This window comes from Astyanax mexicanus, chromosome 3, assembly GCF_023375975.1.
Source record: "Astyanax mexicanus isolate ESR-SI-001 chromosome 3, AstMex3_surface, whole genome shotgun sequence".
NCBI classification, from domain to species: Eukaryota; Metazoa; Chordata; class Actinopteri; order Characiformes; family Acestrorhamphidae; genus Astyanax; species Astyanax mexicanus.
This window is the reverse complement of record NC_064410.1, coordinates 29,880,640-29,899,038: the sequence shown is the minus strand read 5'-3', so window position 1 is coordinate 29,899,038 and position 18,399 is coordinate 29,880,640. Positions and strand designations below refer to the sequence as shown.

The following is an 18,399-nucleotide window of genomic DNA, read 5'->3' as shown; positions in this document are numbered from 1 at the left end:
ATCACTGAGCAGTTGGCACCCTCTTATTCTTACTAGGGTGACTTATGGCCCTTTTTTTTATTGATCTTCAGCTCTGGAATAAATTGTGAGACCACTTCAGTTTCTTAATCAGTTTTTTTTAAATCAGATTTTGCTATTTATATGTATATGTTTGAGTAAAATTAACGATTTTATTTATTTATATAAACTACGGACAACACTTCTTACAAATTCCAAATTAAAATATTGTCATTCACAACATTTATTTGCAAAAAATGGGAAATGGCTGAAATAAAATTTTAAAAGATGCAGAGAAACTAATGCAAAGAAAACAAGTTCATATTCGCAAAGTTTTTAAGAGTTCAGAAATCAATATTTGGTGGAATAACCCTGGTTTTTAATTACAGTTTTCATGCAGCTTGGCATTTTCTCCTCCATTAGTCTTGCACACTGCTTTTGGATAACAACTTTATGCCACTGCTTGTGCAAAAAATTCAAGCAGTTCAGCTTGGTTTGATGGCTTGTGATCATTCATCTTCCATTTCCATGTCCATTTTTTAATTGGTCACTTATTTTTTTTCAGAGCTGTATAGGCGAACCATTAACCACGCACAACACAGCTTGATTTAGGGCATGTCAGTGTGTGTTTGATATTTATAACAATGGGTAAAGTATGCCGTGCACTCTTAAAGCGCACAAAAGGCATGTACTAACTCTCTTAATTGTCCATGGGTGTGTTTTTTTGCGTAACGTGAAATAAACCAATCAACGTGCTACTTTTCATTCAAAGTCAGAGTCAAGTGTACATCTCAGCAGAGGAACACTTGCTGTGCTCATCAATTACCTGCTCACACACCTTCACAGTGTGAACAAGCAGGTCATTTATGGGAACAGCAATGTTATTTTATTTTCTATTCTGTTTATTGTTGATGTAAACTTTAGGTTTGTGCACTGCGGCATGTCCTTTCCTTGTGCGTGTGTGTAATAAGCAGGGGTGTACACATGATAAGCAAACACCTGACTGTTTTAATCAGTCAGGGTTTTAATCAGTCAGTGGTGCACCTGTGTTTTCCGCTGTCGAGATAGCAATACGGCAGAAATTTATCTGATCACCAGGGCAATGAGCAAAGAGCTTCTCAATGCACAAAGGGTGTAAGACAGGGCCCTTAGTGTTCTGTGCGATGGATCTCTTAGGTCATAATTTCAGCAGTTGGAGCAGTGTGGTGCTCCACACCAGTGCTCAAAACCAATCATTGCATTATCCTATACAGAAATTGGATTTGCTGCAGAAGACGATACAGTTTAGGTCTGTAGCAGTTCAGTTTTCTTTTTTTGTTCATGAAAATACTGCAAACAAGAATGAAAGTGACTGACTGACAGATGGCAGGCAATTTGTCAAAACAGCCATGCTGCTTCTCTCAGTGCAGTGCCGCACCTCCCCTTTAAAGCCTGTCAACTGTGTAAAATGTCATTGAGTGCATTGTAGAGGCTTATTTTGGGGTCTCTGAATCTCTCGCCCAGAGGTACACTGCCCCAAAGTAAACTCTGAGGGGGCGGGGGGGTAGTTTGTTATAAAACCTTTACCGTTACCGTTATAAAAGCCTTATATCAGTCTGAGACGTAATTGTTTGGTGCATTTATTTATTTGTTTTTGTCAATTAATTATTTCCTTTCGACAAAATATATCTGGTTAATTTTTTAAACCGCTTTCACCAATTAGTGAATCGTCTTTCTTCACTGCCAGTATGGACAGTGGGTCCAGCCTTCTGGGGACGATGACTCTCCCTCCCAGTTCACCCTCACCCTCCTACAGCGAGAGTAAACCAAGTGGAGGCAGTCTGCTCAATGGGCCTAACTCCTACACACAGGCTGCTGATGCCATCAAGGTAATACACACACTTAGAACACACAACACAAGCTGTAAACAAGCTCAGCTCTAGGTCCAGATTGTGTCTCGATGATTCCCTGGCCACATTTTTCCATGTTTTGCTAAAATGTTTCCTCAGTGTGACCAAATAAGTTGTTTTATTTTCCTATGTAAAATACACTTAAAAGAAAAACACAAAAAAACACCATTTGCACTATATGTAATATGGGTACCACTTTAAAATAAGACTTATTTAATGGTTACTAATTAGGTTGTAAATTCCTTAAAAATCCTTAATAATCAGTTAAAACTCATACATAGAAAGGGCAAAAATATAGATGGCTGTGGGTTCACTATTTGGCAAACAACAGGTCATTGTTGCCCTTTCTACGTATGTGTAATAACTGATTATTAATGATTTTTAAGGCATTTACAACCTAATTATTACTTATTAATAAACTGATTGTGAACCATTTATAAACCCTTTATAAAGGTAGTCTTATTTTAAAGTGGTACCGTAATATGCTTTGTATAAAACGTGTTACAACAAACTGTTAAACATATAGTAAAATCTTCTGCATCAGCAGACGATTTATTTGCCTCCACACTGCTAGTCAGCACAGCATTCGGTAGGCGTATTTCCGCTTATGTAACTGTATGCGGATACAGAAGGGCATTCTATTTACATTTAAATATTGTGAAGATCAGTCTCTGGCCATCTCTGAATGTAGCTGGAGAACTGAACTGATCACAGAACTGATCACAGTGCATCTAGAGTGGATTTACACTGGCCTTTCATGACATTCATGACAAATGAACATTATCTTAGCATCAAAAAGCACATATTAAATGATTCAGGAGTCTTACAGGTTATTCTATTAATTCTTTATTATTTAAAGCCCACTTGAGTGACATTTAAGGATTTTTTTTTATATTTCCCAGTAGAAAGTTTTTGTGGGTATCTTTTATATAGCTGTAGTGAAGAAACATTTATTACACAAACAACACATCTGTGTCATACATGATGCAAATGATCAGATTTGAGCCACTTTTACTTATGGTGTGAACACAGCCTTAGTGTTTAAATTAGACCACTGAAATCTTTCTGTATTGTTCAGACCAGAAGTGAATGTTTTAAAAAACATTTTTAAAAAAGCTTATTTAAACCTGTTCTGTCCATGTGATTTACTGTCTGGAAAGACTCAGGTTTAGGGACTAAAAAGGTTGCCGGTTTGATCCCCAGGACCAGCAGAAAGCTCTTCCCTTATTCCTCACCCCTACATGTTATTTTTACCATCTTTTCCTATTAAATTCTGAGGAACCCTTCAGTATGGCACATAACCCCTCATTTCTCCCGGATGCTTTAGATAGCAGGCCAATGTGCCTATGCTTCCCAGATTAATTAAATGAAGATATAACATTTCATTGTAATTCCAATGCTCTACAGTGTGTTTCTTTTACTGATTAATCTAATTTTACTTCACTCTTTTGCCTATAAATGTTGTTTATTTCTCCCTCTTTAGCCCCCAGAGCTACCGAGTTCTCTGAAATCAATGGCAGAAAGGGCAGCTCAGGGCTCAGGTTTAGAGGGAGAACTCTCTGCACTACATCTCACTGGAGGTGAGTATCAGGTGGAAACATTTACAATAGAGATGACATGAACTCATTTTAGTAATATAACTAAAAAAACGCACAAACCAGCTAAACAATAGTTCATACCGCATCAGTTAAGATTAAGAAAGGAAGAGCAAAGGAAAGGTTTAGGAAAGATTAACACTCACTTTTTCTAATTAACTTTTAAAATAATAAGTTTTTTGTCTGCATGTTTAAAGTTTAAATTCTTGTATCTTATTGTACTTTATTTGTAGTATTCATTCATGTTTTTTTACACTTACATTTTTCACTGTAGTTTATTTCAATTGTGTGCACACCCAGTTTTATGAATTTCTTTTTTTTTTTTTTTTTGCGCTTGCATTTTAATGGCTTTTGTGCATACACACACTTTCACTCAAAGATCCATGCAGACTTTTATAAATAAGGTCTCTACTGTGTGAAATGTGGGTGGGAGCAGTTTATCTTTTTTTTTTTTTTAAACAAATCCACTGTATAAAAATACTCCTTAAAACAGCACTCCCTAAGATGTTTTCAGTCAAATTGAAAGCAGTAATATTCCTGAGTTGGAAGGGGGCAAAATATTTAGTTTAACAGGATCAGTGTAGTTGCATGACCATCCCTGCAACATCTTATATATTAACTATTATTAAAAAAGTGGTCTGGTAGGTTTGTTGAATCAATGTTGCGCTCTATGTTTTGACAGTATTTGTATAAATAAACACAGTAAACACTTTGCTTATGACAATTTATGTACATTAACCTGCTTTAAAAAAACATTTTTCCACACACCCTATGCAATTACACATTATTACCAGACTGTCAACTAATTGAGCCTGTGTTTTTGTTTGAGGATGGTCCTAAACTAAGCCTGAATCCTGTTAGTTTCAATCATTTCCCAAACAGGCACGAGTCAGATGACCTCTTGTGCTGGTTCTGAGTTGCTCATTTGTTCTTTGTTTTTCTGTTTCTCCTCTTTCTTTATAGATATTTTCCCCAACTCAACACCCCCCACTGTTCCCCCAGCAGCACCTCAGCCTTCTCTGTCGGAGGTGAACATTCCTCCGTCACTGGGGGTCTGTCCTCTAGGCCCTGTCCCCCTCACCAAAGAGCAGCTCTACCAGCAAGCCATGCAGGAGTCAGCCTGGACGCACATGCCACACCCTTCCGACTCAGAGAGGATCAGGTACCCTTATAGCTCACCTTTATTTTAATAGTGCTCTAAAAACATTCATACACATTCATACACCCACTCACTCACTGAGTCTCTCACTTGCTTCCCCCTTTCTCTCTCTCTCTTTCTCTCTCTCTCTTGCTCTCTCTTGCTCTCTCTTGCTCTCACTTTCTCTCTCTCTCTCTCTCTCTCTCTCTCTCACTTGCAATAATACAGGGCAAATACCAGCATTTAAAGAAATATATATATATATATATATCTTAAAAAAAATTAAATTACCGTATTTTTCGGACTATAAGGCGCACCGTATTATAAGACGCACTATCAAAGAACGCCTATTTTCTGCTATTTTTCCATACATAGGGCGCATCGCATTATAAGGCGCGTTAAGTGACACTAGAAAGGGTGCCTATATCAAAGTGAACAGGGGTGGCGCCATGTTTCCCTTCCCCCACCGGGGGTGGTCGCTTGCCGGTGGAGCGTCTCAGTATACAAATCTAACTCTTTCAAAGTCAAACGAGTGCTGGATATTAATCTACACAGATTCCTCTCCTGAAAACTGTTTATTTGGGTGAGTAACGTGCTTCAGTTTATTTACAGTAAGCTTAGATTTCCAGATGTCCACTAAGGCTTGCTGCACCAGCGTTAGCATAGCTATCCGCTAGCACGCTAGCTAGTCACCTAAACTAGTAAAGTTAACCCAAACTTAAACGACAGCGTTACACTGAGTAATCCTGCGTGTTCTGGTAAGACAGTGAGATATTAGCTAGCGATTCGTCCCCCGTAGCTTGTTTTAACACGGTAAACAAGCAGATTACAGGCTGATAAAACTCACCTCTGAGAGAGTTAGCGCTTAGCATCTAGCTAATGCTAGCCAGGCAAAGCAGCACAGACTTACAGGCCGATAACTCACCTCTGAACGGTGAACGCTTAGCGATTAGCATCTAACTCTAATAATACTGCTCCAGCAGTATTAAAAGTGCTAAATTTACAAAATACTGATCTCTGAACAGTGAAAAAGCTAGCTAGCTAAGCGGTTAGCATCTAGCTAATGCTATTGCTGCTCCAGCCTCGGAGCGGCACGGCTCTGCACGGAGTGTGTGTTTACTGCTCCTTACACCTGACGGGTAAAATTTAGATAATACTGATCTCTGAACAGTGAATAAGCTAGCTAATGCTATTTGCTGCTCCAGCCTCGGAGCTGCACGGCTCTGGACTCTGTATAGCACTGAAACTCTGTATAACGCTGCACGGAGTGTGTGTTTACTGCTCCTTACAACCTGACGAGTAAAATTTAGATAATACTGATCTCAGTGAATAAGCTAGCTAGCTTAGCGGTTAGCATCTAGCTAATGCTATTGCTGCTCAGCCTTGGAGCTGCACGGCTCTGGACTCTGTATAGCACTGAAACTCTCTATAACGCTGCACGGAGTGTGTGTTTACTGCTCCTTACAACCTGACGAGTAAAATCCATACAAAAGGCGCACCGTATTATAAGACGCACTGTCAATTTTTGTGAAAATTAAAAGTTTTTAAGTGCGCCTTATAGTCCGAAAAATACGGTAAATAAAAAACAGCACTAGTAATCTTACATTCTGACCTCACTGCCAAATGCAATCAAATCTTCCCAACTGTTCTTCAAAATGTGGTAGAAATGTTTTGAGGGCAAAAATGTTCAGCAACGATGCTTTAACTGCACTCATTTTGTCTCTCTCCCACCCACAGGCAGTACTTGATGAGGAACCCCTGTCCCACATTGCCTTTCCACCACCAGGTGCCGCCACCTCACTCAGATTCTGTGGAGTTCTATCAGAGGTTGTCCACAGAGACCCTCTTCTTTATCTTCTACTACCTAGAGGTCTGTGTCCATGTCCTGTTGAGGTTATTTGTGTAAAAATCTACAGTCATACCATCTGAGATGCACTGTTAAGCAACACATTTGTTTCCTTTTCTGTTCATAGGGCACAAAAGCTCAGTATCTGGCAGCCAAGGCCTTGAAAAAACAGTCCTGGAGGTTCCACACAAAATACATGATGTGGTTCCAAAGGCACGAAGAGCCTAAGACCATCACTGATGAGTTTGAGCAGGTGAGACCCTGTGCTCTGTAGTGGTACAGTTCACATAGTGTAATGTTTCCTCTCTCTCTCTCTCTCTGTTGTTTTTTTTTTTTTTTTTTTTTAAAGCAGCGGCAGCTGGCCCACACTCCGGTGGATGAACATCAATTGTGTGGCATGTCAGTGTAACTCTGCAGATCAGAGCACTGCTTTATAGAATGCTAGCAATAAATGTCAGGTTCAAATGAGTTCTTAAACTTTTTTTTTTCTTTCAATTCCTACAATTTACTCTCATAAGTTAAATAAAAAGCAGCGTTCAGTTTCCAGCTAGAATATACAGGCTGTACAGGGCTAGGATAGTAACATTTAGCTTAGGTAATGCATCATGCCTAATGCTAGAGCTGTATAAAGCCCCTCAGCATTAAACTGTGGAGCAGTGGAACTGTGTTCTCTGGAATGATGGCACTCCATTCGCTACTTCTGAAAGAGTTGGAGGTTGAGGATGAGATGGGGTTCCGACTTCTTAACCTTACAAACGAGGGATGGGCAATATAGCAATCACAATATCACAACATTTCATGGTATTTTCATAATAACGATACTCTTGGCGATATGACAAAACACTGAAAGAAAAAAAAATCAAGAATCCACTACTGCAACAAAATGAAAATATTTTTTTATTATTTCATACAATAGAATATGGCACACCTGTAACTGAGATATTAAAAAATCCAAGAATTTTATCAGATTTGTAACAGAAGTCTATGATCCAGAATGTCATGACACTTAAAATGCACCCCAAACATTTCCATATATCCATTTACTGAAGTAAAATGAATGAATGAAACCATCAGATATATCGTGCTATATATGTTTGGTTATAGAGCCCAGCAGTAGACCAGGACTGTGGATGGAGATTCTCACTTGAAGGATATAAGAAGTCTGTGATTAGGTTTAATCCCTGTCTTTGGAACCTACATAAATATACAGCTCTGGAAGAAAATAAGAGACCACTTAAAATCAAGAGGAAGATGGATGATCACAAGCCATCAAACCAAACCAAACTGAACTGCTTACATTTTTGCACCAGGTGTGGCATAAAGTTATCCAAAAGCAGTGTGTAAGACTGGTGGAGGAGAACATGCCAAGATGCATGAAAAACCAGGCCCCTTCCACCAAATATTGATTTCTGAACCTTATGAATATGAACTTGTTTTCTTTGCATTATTTGAGGTCTGAAAGCTCTGCATCTTTTTTGTTATTTCAGCCATTTCTCATTTTCTGCATATAAATGCTCTAAATGACAATATTTTTATTTGGAATTTGGAAGAAATGTTGTCTGAAGTTTATAGAATAAAACATCAGTTTTTATTTTACTCAAACATATACCTTTAAATAGCAAAATCAGAGAAACTGATTCAGACTCCAGAGCTTTAAATACACATAGCCCCGTTTTTTTTAGAGGAAACAATGAATGAGTATTTTTCCCCACATAGTGTAAATAATACATTTGTTGTATTCATTAAAATATTTATAGCTGAAGAATGAAGGAAGCTGCCATTGCCTTTGATTTCACTTTTTGGGAAGATATAAGAACAGATTGAAAAATCTTCCTTTCCATGACTTTCAGTTCAGCAATGTCTCCCAAGGTTCAAAAGTTGAAATCCAGAGAACATATTTGTCAGGCAAAAAAAAAAAAATCCTAAGGAGGTCATCTGATGCTTAATCACTGGAGCTGAAAACCATCTGTCACTGATCTTAGTCACTTCATTAAATAATGTGCCTGTTTTTTGGTCTTTCTTTTTTATTTATTTATTTTTTTTAATGTTCATTAAATACAGAACAAAGAGACCAGTTGGCCTTGTCATATTTAGAGGTGTCCTTTAGCTTAACACAGTTTCATGGTCACAGCTCCGGTACAGCGTCATGGAAATCAAGGGCAACCACTGAAGCTTGAAAATGGAGCCCTGAAGCTCATAATTTTAACCTTTTAACTAATAGGATGCAGATTTTCCTATTTTTGAAATGTTATACAAGCCTGCTCTTCGTTTGTATCTGCAGACCTTATAAAGCAACAACTACATTCTGTTGAAATGTCTAAAATTTGATCCCTGAAGTATCAAAAGAAACTTTCTCAGAATTCTGCATCTAGCATGTACCATGTCTGTAGATACTGCGGCTCTAAGAGCTGGCCCATCATATTTAAAATTTCAGTTGCTGTGAATAGTTAAGTGACTAAAAGATGACCCGATTTTAAAACGTTAAAGATGGCACAGTTCTTTAATATTTCAAATAAATTACCCTTTTTATTTTTTGACTTACATCTTTTAGAGTTTCAGAATAACGAAAACGGTAAAGGGCCTGAACTAAAAGTTTGAGCACCTGTCATGATCAGATATTAATATCACAGCTTGTTCTTGTAACCACCTAAGAGTCTTTGAATTCTTGTATAAGGGCTTTTTGTCTGCTGCTCTGTGGAAAAGGATTGTAAATACGATATTTCTTTTCTATCTGCAAAATATGCTGTTTTCCATGCCAACATTTTATTGTTATTTAGACTACTGTCAAGTATTATGAAGATCTTAGGAATAAATAAGAAGGTCAATCAAAAGTTCAGATATAAATAGTTTCATTTACATTTACAAGTCAAAACTCCCAACAAACTGCAGAACCAAAGTACAGTTTTGATCAAAACACGGCCAAATTCACAGAAATCTCAGTACTGCTACTAGGACCTCCTTACTAGGAGTCTCTGATAAATCCTTGAACTGCCTCAAACCAACAAACCCACACGCACCACAGTATTTCTGCAGTAAAATATCAATAAAGCAGTATGTTTTTATTTTTACAAGTTTAACAGTATTGCATATAAATCGGTTTGCGTTGTAAATTGACACTGACACTGATTGTCAATAAAGACTATGAAGGAACATATGATGAATTATGTAGTAACTTGAAAGTGTTAAACAAACCAGAATATTCTGTGACTCAATTAGATGCTCTTTTCCTGTGCAACAGAGGAAACTCTTGGTTTTATTTTCCCAGTGTAGTCCTGATAAGGGCCAGTTCCATCATAATGTTTGATTAACTTTACTTTAAATTAGGGGTGTACCATATCGTATTGTACACAATAATATCACCAACATTTTTAAATATATCGTGAACAATATTGTACCCTGAAATATTGTGCCATATCACTCAGCCTTAATGATCACATCTGGGTACTTTTTTTTTTAGTGTTTAGCAAAAAGAAAAACACACTGTTCTCATTTCCCATTAGATATCTACTAGAGACAGATCATATCTGTTCAGTATCATTTATTTTACTTTAATCCTGGATATATGGGGATATTTGGAGTGCATTATTAGTATCATGACATACTGGATTATTGACTCCTGTTACAAATCTGATCAAATTCTTGTAGTTTTTAATATCTTTTTAATATATAATTTAATGTATTTTTTTTTTTGCAGTAGTGTATTCTCGACATGATTTTTTTTTTTTTTGTCATATTGACAAAAGTATCGTTATCGCGAAAATATAATGAAATATCATGTTAAGGCCATATCGCCCACCCCTACTTTCAGTTTTCATGAGATTTTTCTTATTTAACTGACCTTCGTTTCTTTAAAGTTTTTTTTTTTTTTTAATATTGTTGAAAATGATGTAATGAACTTTTTGTATATTCTTTCTTTGTCTTAGGGAACATACATTTACTTCGACTATGAGAAGTGGGGCCAGAGGAAAAAAGAAGGATTCACATTTGAGTACAGGTACCTCGAGGACCGGGACCTCCAGTGACAGACGGAAAATACGAACTGCAGACTACTGTCAACATTCCTGGACTGAATCCACACTCTCACACACGCTGGTGGGGTGACCCGGATGCTTTTGCGAGGCTGTTTTACGCCTCGTTGGTGCATATTGCCTTCAGAGCTTCTCCCACTACCTACAAACTCCACTTGCCCAGTACAAATCCAGTTCTCCTCTCTTGAAAAGTTCAGTTTCTCACCTCAGCTTGAACACGTGTTACTTCTTCTCGCCTTCTTTTGGTACCCATGCGTCTAAAAACAAAAAAAAACATTACAGAGCCAAAGAGAAACGAGCCTTTCAAAATGTAGTCCAGCCAAGCAAACAATATACAGGAAAATACGATCATAACTAAAAGTGTTCATTAGGATCAGAGGGTCGTGTTGTGCACGGGCCAACGTAAAATACCAGTTATAGCACAACTAAATAATGTGTTGTAGGAGACCAAATCCAGGTCCTCTTTCTCAAAACTGCTGTTACTGTTTTGCAGCTGGATAAACCAAACCAGCCTGCAGATAACTGCTGTTCCCATCATTGATGATTCCATTTCCTCCCATTACTATAACATTCTCTTTAGCCTTTTTAATAAAATGGGAGTTTTTTTTTTTTTTAAGTGATGGGTTGACTACAGTCACAATCACAAGCTAATCAAATGTAATCTATTTACTGGTAAAGTTACTGTAATACCTGGCCCACAGTTCTTGCTGATGTCCTAAACGAGGTTTAGAACAGATATAAAAAAACTGCACCAGCACTAAAATCTCTCTCATAGTTTTGTTTGTACATGTGTCAGAAACAATACAAAAGAGCAGCTCTCTCAAACTGGACATGTAATCATCAGAAAGGCTGAGTAAACAGTGACCGTAGTCTCATTATTTCAATTATGACTTCTGTAATACTATGTAAGAATCATGTCTTTATTTGGGCTGATAAAGGGGAAACGAGCGGGGTCCTCAGGTCCGGATACAGTTCAGAACAGGAACTTAACATCTCGTAAAGAGTTCTGAAAGTCCCTACTCCTTTCCCCTTTATCTGGCAGTAATCCATGCCATTTCATAAGTCAACTCAGTTATGACATTATGGCATCACAAACCTTTCATTAACGCAGACTATCAGGCGCACGTAGACGTCCAGCAATTATGGATTTCCTTTAAATCAGTTGAGATGTGGTGTCTCATACCCAGATGACAAGTGGCCATGCACCCCGTCTAGTACCTTTTTTCTTTTTTTTTTGTTGTATTTTTTCTGTTACGTTTACCTTTTTCTGGCGAGCGTACGCTATGGAAGAAAACTGAAATGTGAATTATAAAATATTTTTTTCCTAATTGGAAAAAGTGATGTACAGAACATTCTTCCACCTCCTGTCTTTTTTCCCCGTTTTAAACTGAACAGCATGGAAAATGACACTTGCAAAGTGGACTGGAGTTAAAAAAAAGTCATTACACAAGAAATTACAATGGAAAATAAAGGATTGTAAAATATTAATAAAGGAATTACTTTTCAAAAAAAAAAAATCTGCGTCCTTTTTTTTTTTTGCTGCTGCTGTTTAAAGAAAACTTTTCACTATTTTTATAGTTTGTATCAGAAACCGAGTAATCAGAGTAACCCTAAAATACATTCAGTGCAAAAGTACTATTAATTATTAAGCAGTGTCTGGTTCATTGGCCTAATTGCAAAAGTAAGATATTGTAATAAAAAAAAAACTACTTACAATATTAAAAAAATAGAATTTGTATCCTGTCCCCCCTCTATTACTATAAACTATAAACTTTACCATGAAGTATAATTATTAAAATATTTCAGTGATGTGTTTTTTGCATTGTTGTGTGACTCCAAATTCCATCTATGCTTTAAAAATATTTTTTTCATAATAAATCCATAATGTTTAAATTGAAATTATAAATTGAGATTAGAAACCTTGTAAAGCTGCCTGAGTTTTACCAGTGTGTGTTTTGAATATTTAAATGTATGTCATTAGATTCAGAGTTTAAAAAATATTGGAGGGAATGGCACTACTATAATCATTTTTACATTCATTTCATTTTTGGCTGAATTTTTTTTTTCTAAATGATTTTATTCTTCTTTTTTTTTTTTTACTTTGCGGCAAATATACAAATAGAGGTTTATGACCACGAGCGATATCTATAAAAATGGACGGACATACTGAAAGGACAAAAAACTAGACACCTTGTTGTTCACATTTGCACCTGCAGTAGCTTTTGGCTTTCAATTCTAAATCCGTTGACATTAAGATTGTGTTAGTCTCTTTCTGGTAGAGCATTCAACACGATTTTGAAGTGTGTGTGGAAACTTTTGTCCATTCTTCCAGAAAATCATTTTTAAGGTCAGTAACCAGGGGCGTGCACAGACATTTTGGGGGGCAAGTGCTCAGGGGGGAAAAAGGGCACTTTTTAGGGCATGTGGAACACTTCATTATAAAAAAAAAAAAAACGCTATCTATCATTGATTTGGGCTAGAGCGGCTAGTTTATCTGGTGACCAGTCGGCTAAAGATGCTTAGTAGTTTGGTGCTGTATGAGAGATTTTACTGCACAACAAAATGATTTCACATTGGGCTTAGAGGGCAAACGGTAGGATTTTACTTGATGTGTATGTTACCCGGCTGGTGGGACAGGCTGGTTGGTTACCTGGCTGGTGAACTGCTGCTGCAGCGCATCTAGTGTGCCTTGCGCGCGATCGCACGGGGTCATGTGACAGAGGAAGAGAGAGGTCGGGTGTGTGCGAGCTGATTTCAGGGCATTCTGTTTTCCCTCGTTTTTAATCGCTCAGGTTTTCAAATGATCATTTCAAACCGGCCTCAGTAAAATCTTAATAATAATATATATTTATTTATTTTATGTCTGCACGCCTCTGTCAGTAACTAATGTTAAATGAACAGACCTGTCTCGCAATATCCTTTCTAGTCCATTCAAAAGATGTGTGTTGGTGTTGCAGTTATTGTGCTGTGTGGACCAGTCAATTTCTTCATCCCCCAGTTAACCCAACGATGCTGCTGACATAAGACCTTGCCATATGCACTGGAGCTGAAATGGGCCTTCCCAAACCAAAAGTTAGGAAAGAACAGTTGTCCACAACGTCTTGACATGTCTTGGCATATTAATATTTAATTATGCTGGAACTGAAGGACTCAGACCAAGCACTAAAAAAAACAAGCAAGCCTGTACCATTATCCCCCCTCCACCAAACTTCCAGTCCGGCAGGGAACATTCCTCCTGGCATTTACCAAACCCAGACTCGTCCATCAGACTGACAGATAGAAAAGCGTGATTCATCATTCCACTGAACATGTCTCTACTGCTTCACAGATGCTTGGCATTGTGCTTGGTGATGCAAGGCTTGCATGCAGCTGTTCATTCATGCAAAACGCATTCCAAGAAACTGCAAGTTCCTATGTATTGTGGTGAAATTGATACCAGAAAAAGGTGTGTAACTCTGCAGTTGGAAAATCAGTTATTGTAGCATATTGCTACAACACCACACTTTTCACTCTTCAGAGAATGCTTAAGTATGACCCTTTCTTTCACTAATGTTTGTAAATGCAGACTGCAAGGCTACAGGCTTATTTTTTTACACCAAGGCAATAGGCTAGAATTAAACACCTGAATAAAATTATTAAGAAGTGTCCCAACGCTTTTGTCCACACAGTCTGGCATATAGCTAAATATCAAAGCAACAAAAAGCTAGGTATATCTGATGCTGTCTGATAACTGTCAAAGTGTGTCATAGTGTCAGAAACCACATAAGTTACTTAGTGTGGATTGTTGAGCCAAGTGTGTGGGAGTGCAGCTTTACAACGAGTGCCTATAAGCTTCCATTACTTCTAGCTGCATTAGCACTAAGCTCCAGTGCTAAAATAAGGCAGAAGATCTCAGACATGTCTTGTCTAATCAAGATACTCTGTTCTGTTAACTGATAAAGTGAATTTCACCAAATAAGAATAAGAATGTTTTTAGATATAAAGGGACTTCAGTAACTGTGGTTCAACAGAAAATCTAATTGGCATAGAGCATAAGATTTTTTTTTATTAGACGGATAAAGCTGAAATGATATCAAAATGAATACTGTAATTGTTCAGTAAATTTCTCTTCATTTTCTTAGATATTTTAATGATTGGAGTAGGGGTGTGCCATATCATATCGTACGTGATAATATCGCCAACATTTTTGAATATCGTGAACGATATTATACCCTGAAATATCGTGCCATAACACTCACCCCTAATTATCACATCAGGGTACTACATTTTTGCTGTTTTAAGCAAAAGAAAAATTCACACATTTCTCATTAAATATTCCTATTAAATATCTACTAAAGACAGATTATATTTGTCCAGTATCACTTACTTTTTTAATTTAATGTTGAATATATGGAGATATTTGGAGTGCAATATTAGTATCATGACATTCGGACATCACTGACTTCTGTTACAAATCTGCTGAAATTCTTGGGGTGTGCTGTATCATATCGTATACAATAATAAAATGTAAGTTTTGTTTTGTTGCAGTAGTGTATTTTATATTTTTTGTCATATCGCCAAGAGTACCGTTATCGCGATAATACCATGAAATATCGTGATATTATTTTAGGGTCATATCGCCCACCCCTAGATTGGAGCCATGATTAGATTTTTATTAAATGTTTAGAATTATTATTTTTTTTTTTTTGGAACAAAATGCTTTTTTTGATCATCGATTGCAGAGCGTACATACACATACTACTGGGTAGTTTGTTATCTATATTGTATGACAATTCACCAAGGTAGTTAGTTGTAAAAAGGAGCAAAAAACGCAGGTGACAAAATTGCAAAAGCTATTTTTGTTAAATGGGAAAAGCAGGCATATTTAGCAGTTACAAAATTGTAATATTTAAATTGGGATTAGGCTGATTCTACTGAATAAATGTATGACAAAATATCCTCTCATTACATTTTTAAAAGGCCATAACAACTGGGTAAAATTCCAGCTCAAGACCAGCTGGTCATCCTGAAAAACAAAACATACCCTTAACTAGCTCTCAACTAGGCATAGGGTATGTTTTTTTCTTTTTGTGTTTTATGAAACACTTTAAAAAATGAACAAAGATGCTGCCTTCAGTTCATCTCGCATGTTGAAGCTGGGAATGTCATCACACCCGAGTTGATAGCTTTCCTGTTAAACTTTTAGATATGAGCTATAATTATCTGAATAGTCCCAGGTTAGCACTGCTTTGTCATTCCTGTTGATAACATCTACTTTTTTGGTATTTTACATACACAAACATCATTAAACATGTCCACAGAGAGAAGGGGCTCAGTACTGTGTGTACATCTAATTTAGAGAGACATAAATACATTTTGATAGAAGTGCTAATAAACAAGGTAATACTAGTTTTACTGCTGCTGACTAACTGCTGTTGCAGGGCAGCCATCTTGGATTCGGACTCAGGGTTGGCCAGGTTCTCCTGACCCTCTACACTGCAAAAATCCATTGGCAAAAACTAGACAAAATGTATGTAAATTAAGACATGTATGCTTATATTAAGCAAAAAATAATAATAAATCTGCCAGTGGGGTAGGGGAATTATTCTTAGTAAGATCTTTAAAAAAAAAAAAAATGATCGCAAAGTTTTTTTTTATTGGCTTAAATTTGGACACTAAGAATAACTTGATTGCTGACTTTTTTGTGCTTAGGTTGTTCTAAGTAAGACTGATTAAGTCCATTTTTCATAAAATAAGCAAAATAATCACACTAAATAAAACACTTACAATGCTTAGTAGGACAAAAGGTTTTATCAGAGAAATTTTCATTTGCTAAGATGTATTTTTTTGCAGTGTAGGAGTGCTCCAGTTAAACTTCCTAAAAAAAAAAAAAAAAATCTGAATTCAAATTAAATATACCATTAACACAAATGCATTAAATAATATTAGAAAAGAGCATGGGGTAGACAGGGTCTAGCATCTTTAGCAATTGTGCAAATCTGAGTGTCTGTTTACTGTAAAAATGGACACTATGAATTTGGACGATTAGACCAAGAGGAAATATGAAGAAGACTGAGAACTGATCCCTGAGGGGCACCATGCAAAAAGTATCAACAGCTGAACTGTTTTGTCTTACAGGACTGAAACAAAGCAAGAGCTAATGTGTAGTTCTAGAGAGATAACGCTGAAAATGGAGTATGTTGTGGTTTAGTCTACCAAATGCAACACTTTTGTCAAAAAGGGCAGAATGTTCAGGTTATCACAGTTTCTAGCAGTGAGATTATCAGATAAAATGTGAAAAAATATTTTAAGGTCACGTTTCTTCCCTTCGCTCAGACTTTGCCAGGTTCTCCCAACCTTGTAGGAGCACTCCAGTTACATTTTCCTGGTTGGAACTAGGACATTTTCAACATTGACTGAGTTCAAATGGAATGCAGCATGCTTTCACAATCTGAGATCGATGAATCCTGGCATTGTCATCTTGGCATATGCCCGTTCCATCAGGGAAGAAAAAAAAAAAATCCATTGATGTAATAACCTGCTCTATATTCAGTATATTCTGGTAGTCAGCTGACCTCGTTCTTTGGGCACATACTGTTGCTGTACCTAAACCTGACCCACTGCAGCATCAACCCCAGATCGTAGCCCCGCCCCCACGGGCTTGTTCGGTAGGCACTAGGCACGATGGGTGCATCATTTCAGCCGCCTCTCTTCTTACCCTGATGCCCCCAATCCTTCAGGAACATGGTAAATTTGGGCTCATCAAACAACATGATGTTTTTCTACTGCTCCAGAGTCCAGTCTTTTTATGCTCCCCCCAGCAAATTAAAACAGTTTTTGCAGGTTTTTCTGAAGCTACACAGCTGTTTAGTCCCAATCCCTTGAGTTCCCTTCGCACTGAGAGAACTGGGAACTGATTCCTGAGGGGCACCTTGCAAAATGCATGAACAGCTGAACTGTGTCTTATGGTGTTGGCAGAGGTGGAAAAAGTACTGAAAATTTGTAATTAAGTAAAAGTACTTTTATTTTGCAAAATTTCTACTTAAGTAAAAGTAAAAGTACCCATCTAAAAATGTACTCGAGTAAAAGTAAAAAAAGTACTCAATTTAAAATATACTTTGAGTAAAAGTTACATAGTTACTTTTAATTATTTGATGTAAAAAAGTAAAACAAATCATAAGTAAAATTGTTAAACTATTGAACTAATGAACTATTATTTCACATAATAATTTGAACCTTTCAGGCAGTATTTGTTCAGACCACCCCATAAAACTTTTTCAAGAACAAGTGGCATAGGTTTCTATGATCCATTTTTTTCTTTACTGTTAAAAAGTTATGGTCATATAGGTGACTATTAACTTTATTTTTACAGTTTTACAGTTCATTAATATATTTTAACTTGACATTGCTATGCTTTAACTGCTATTTACATGTTTTTTTTTTACATTTAAGCAGATTGTTTATTGATAAAAATACTTACCACCACATGCTTTTGCAGGTTTGATGTGGAAGTTTTGAAAGCTGACAGCTCTGTCCGGTGGGGCACATTTTGCATTGCATGAGGACGTTATGCCTCGTTATTCCACACGCAAGCATCCGTGCCAATTAATATTTTTTTATTCAGGCAATTGTTTTTCCCCAGCATTTTATTTTTTACTCAGTAATTTGGAGTTTTCCAATGTAGCAAAGTAAATTACTTGTGTCAAAATGTACTTGAGTAAAAGTAAAATTACTTATTTTAAAAAACTACATAAAACAATTACAATTTACTCATAAAATCTACTCAATTACAGTAACTTGAGTAAATGTAATTCATTACATTCCACCTCTGGGTGTTGGGATGATGTTTTAGTAATATAGGACTAAAACTAAACACAAGCTAGACAGTTAACCCTGAGATTAAAATTTTTTGTGGTTCAGTTTGTTG

General features: G+C 36.8%; 1 protein-coding gene across 3 annotated transcripts in view; it reads left to right on the top strand.

Annotated features, from left to right (window-relative positions):
• Positions 1–12,008, top strand: part of cnot3b (CCR4-NOT transcription complex, subunit 3b) — a 37,645-nt gene extending 25,637 nt beyond the window's left edge. For 2 of the 3 annotated variants that reach the window (XM_007258243.4, XM_007258241.4), the window contains exons 13-18: positions 1,700–1,865; positions 3,370–3,466; positions 4,445–4,643; positions 6,357–6,489; positions 6,593–6,718; positions 10,389–12,008. In XM_007258243.4, the coding sequence (XP_007258305.2) occupies positions 1,700–1,865; positions 3,370–3,466; positions 4,445–4,643; positions 6,357–6,489; positions 6,593–6,718; positions 10,389–10,487 (820 nt within the window). In that variant the 3' untranslated portion in view covers positions 10,488–12,008. The remainder of the gene's footprint in view (positions 1–1,699; positions 1,866–3,369; positions 3,467–4,444; positions 4,644–6,356; positions 6,490–6,592; positions 6,719–10,388) is intronic. The other variant, XM_007258242.4, reaches the window with a different exon arrangement.
• The last annotated feature ends 6,391 nt before the right edge of the window (positions 12,009–18,399 follow it).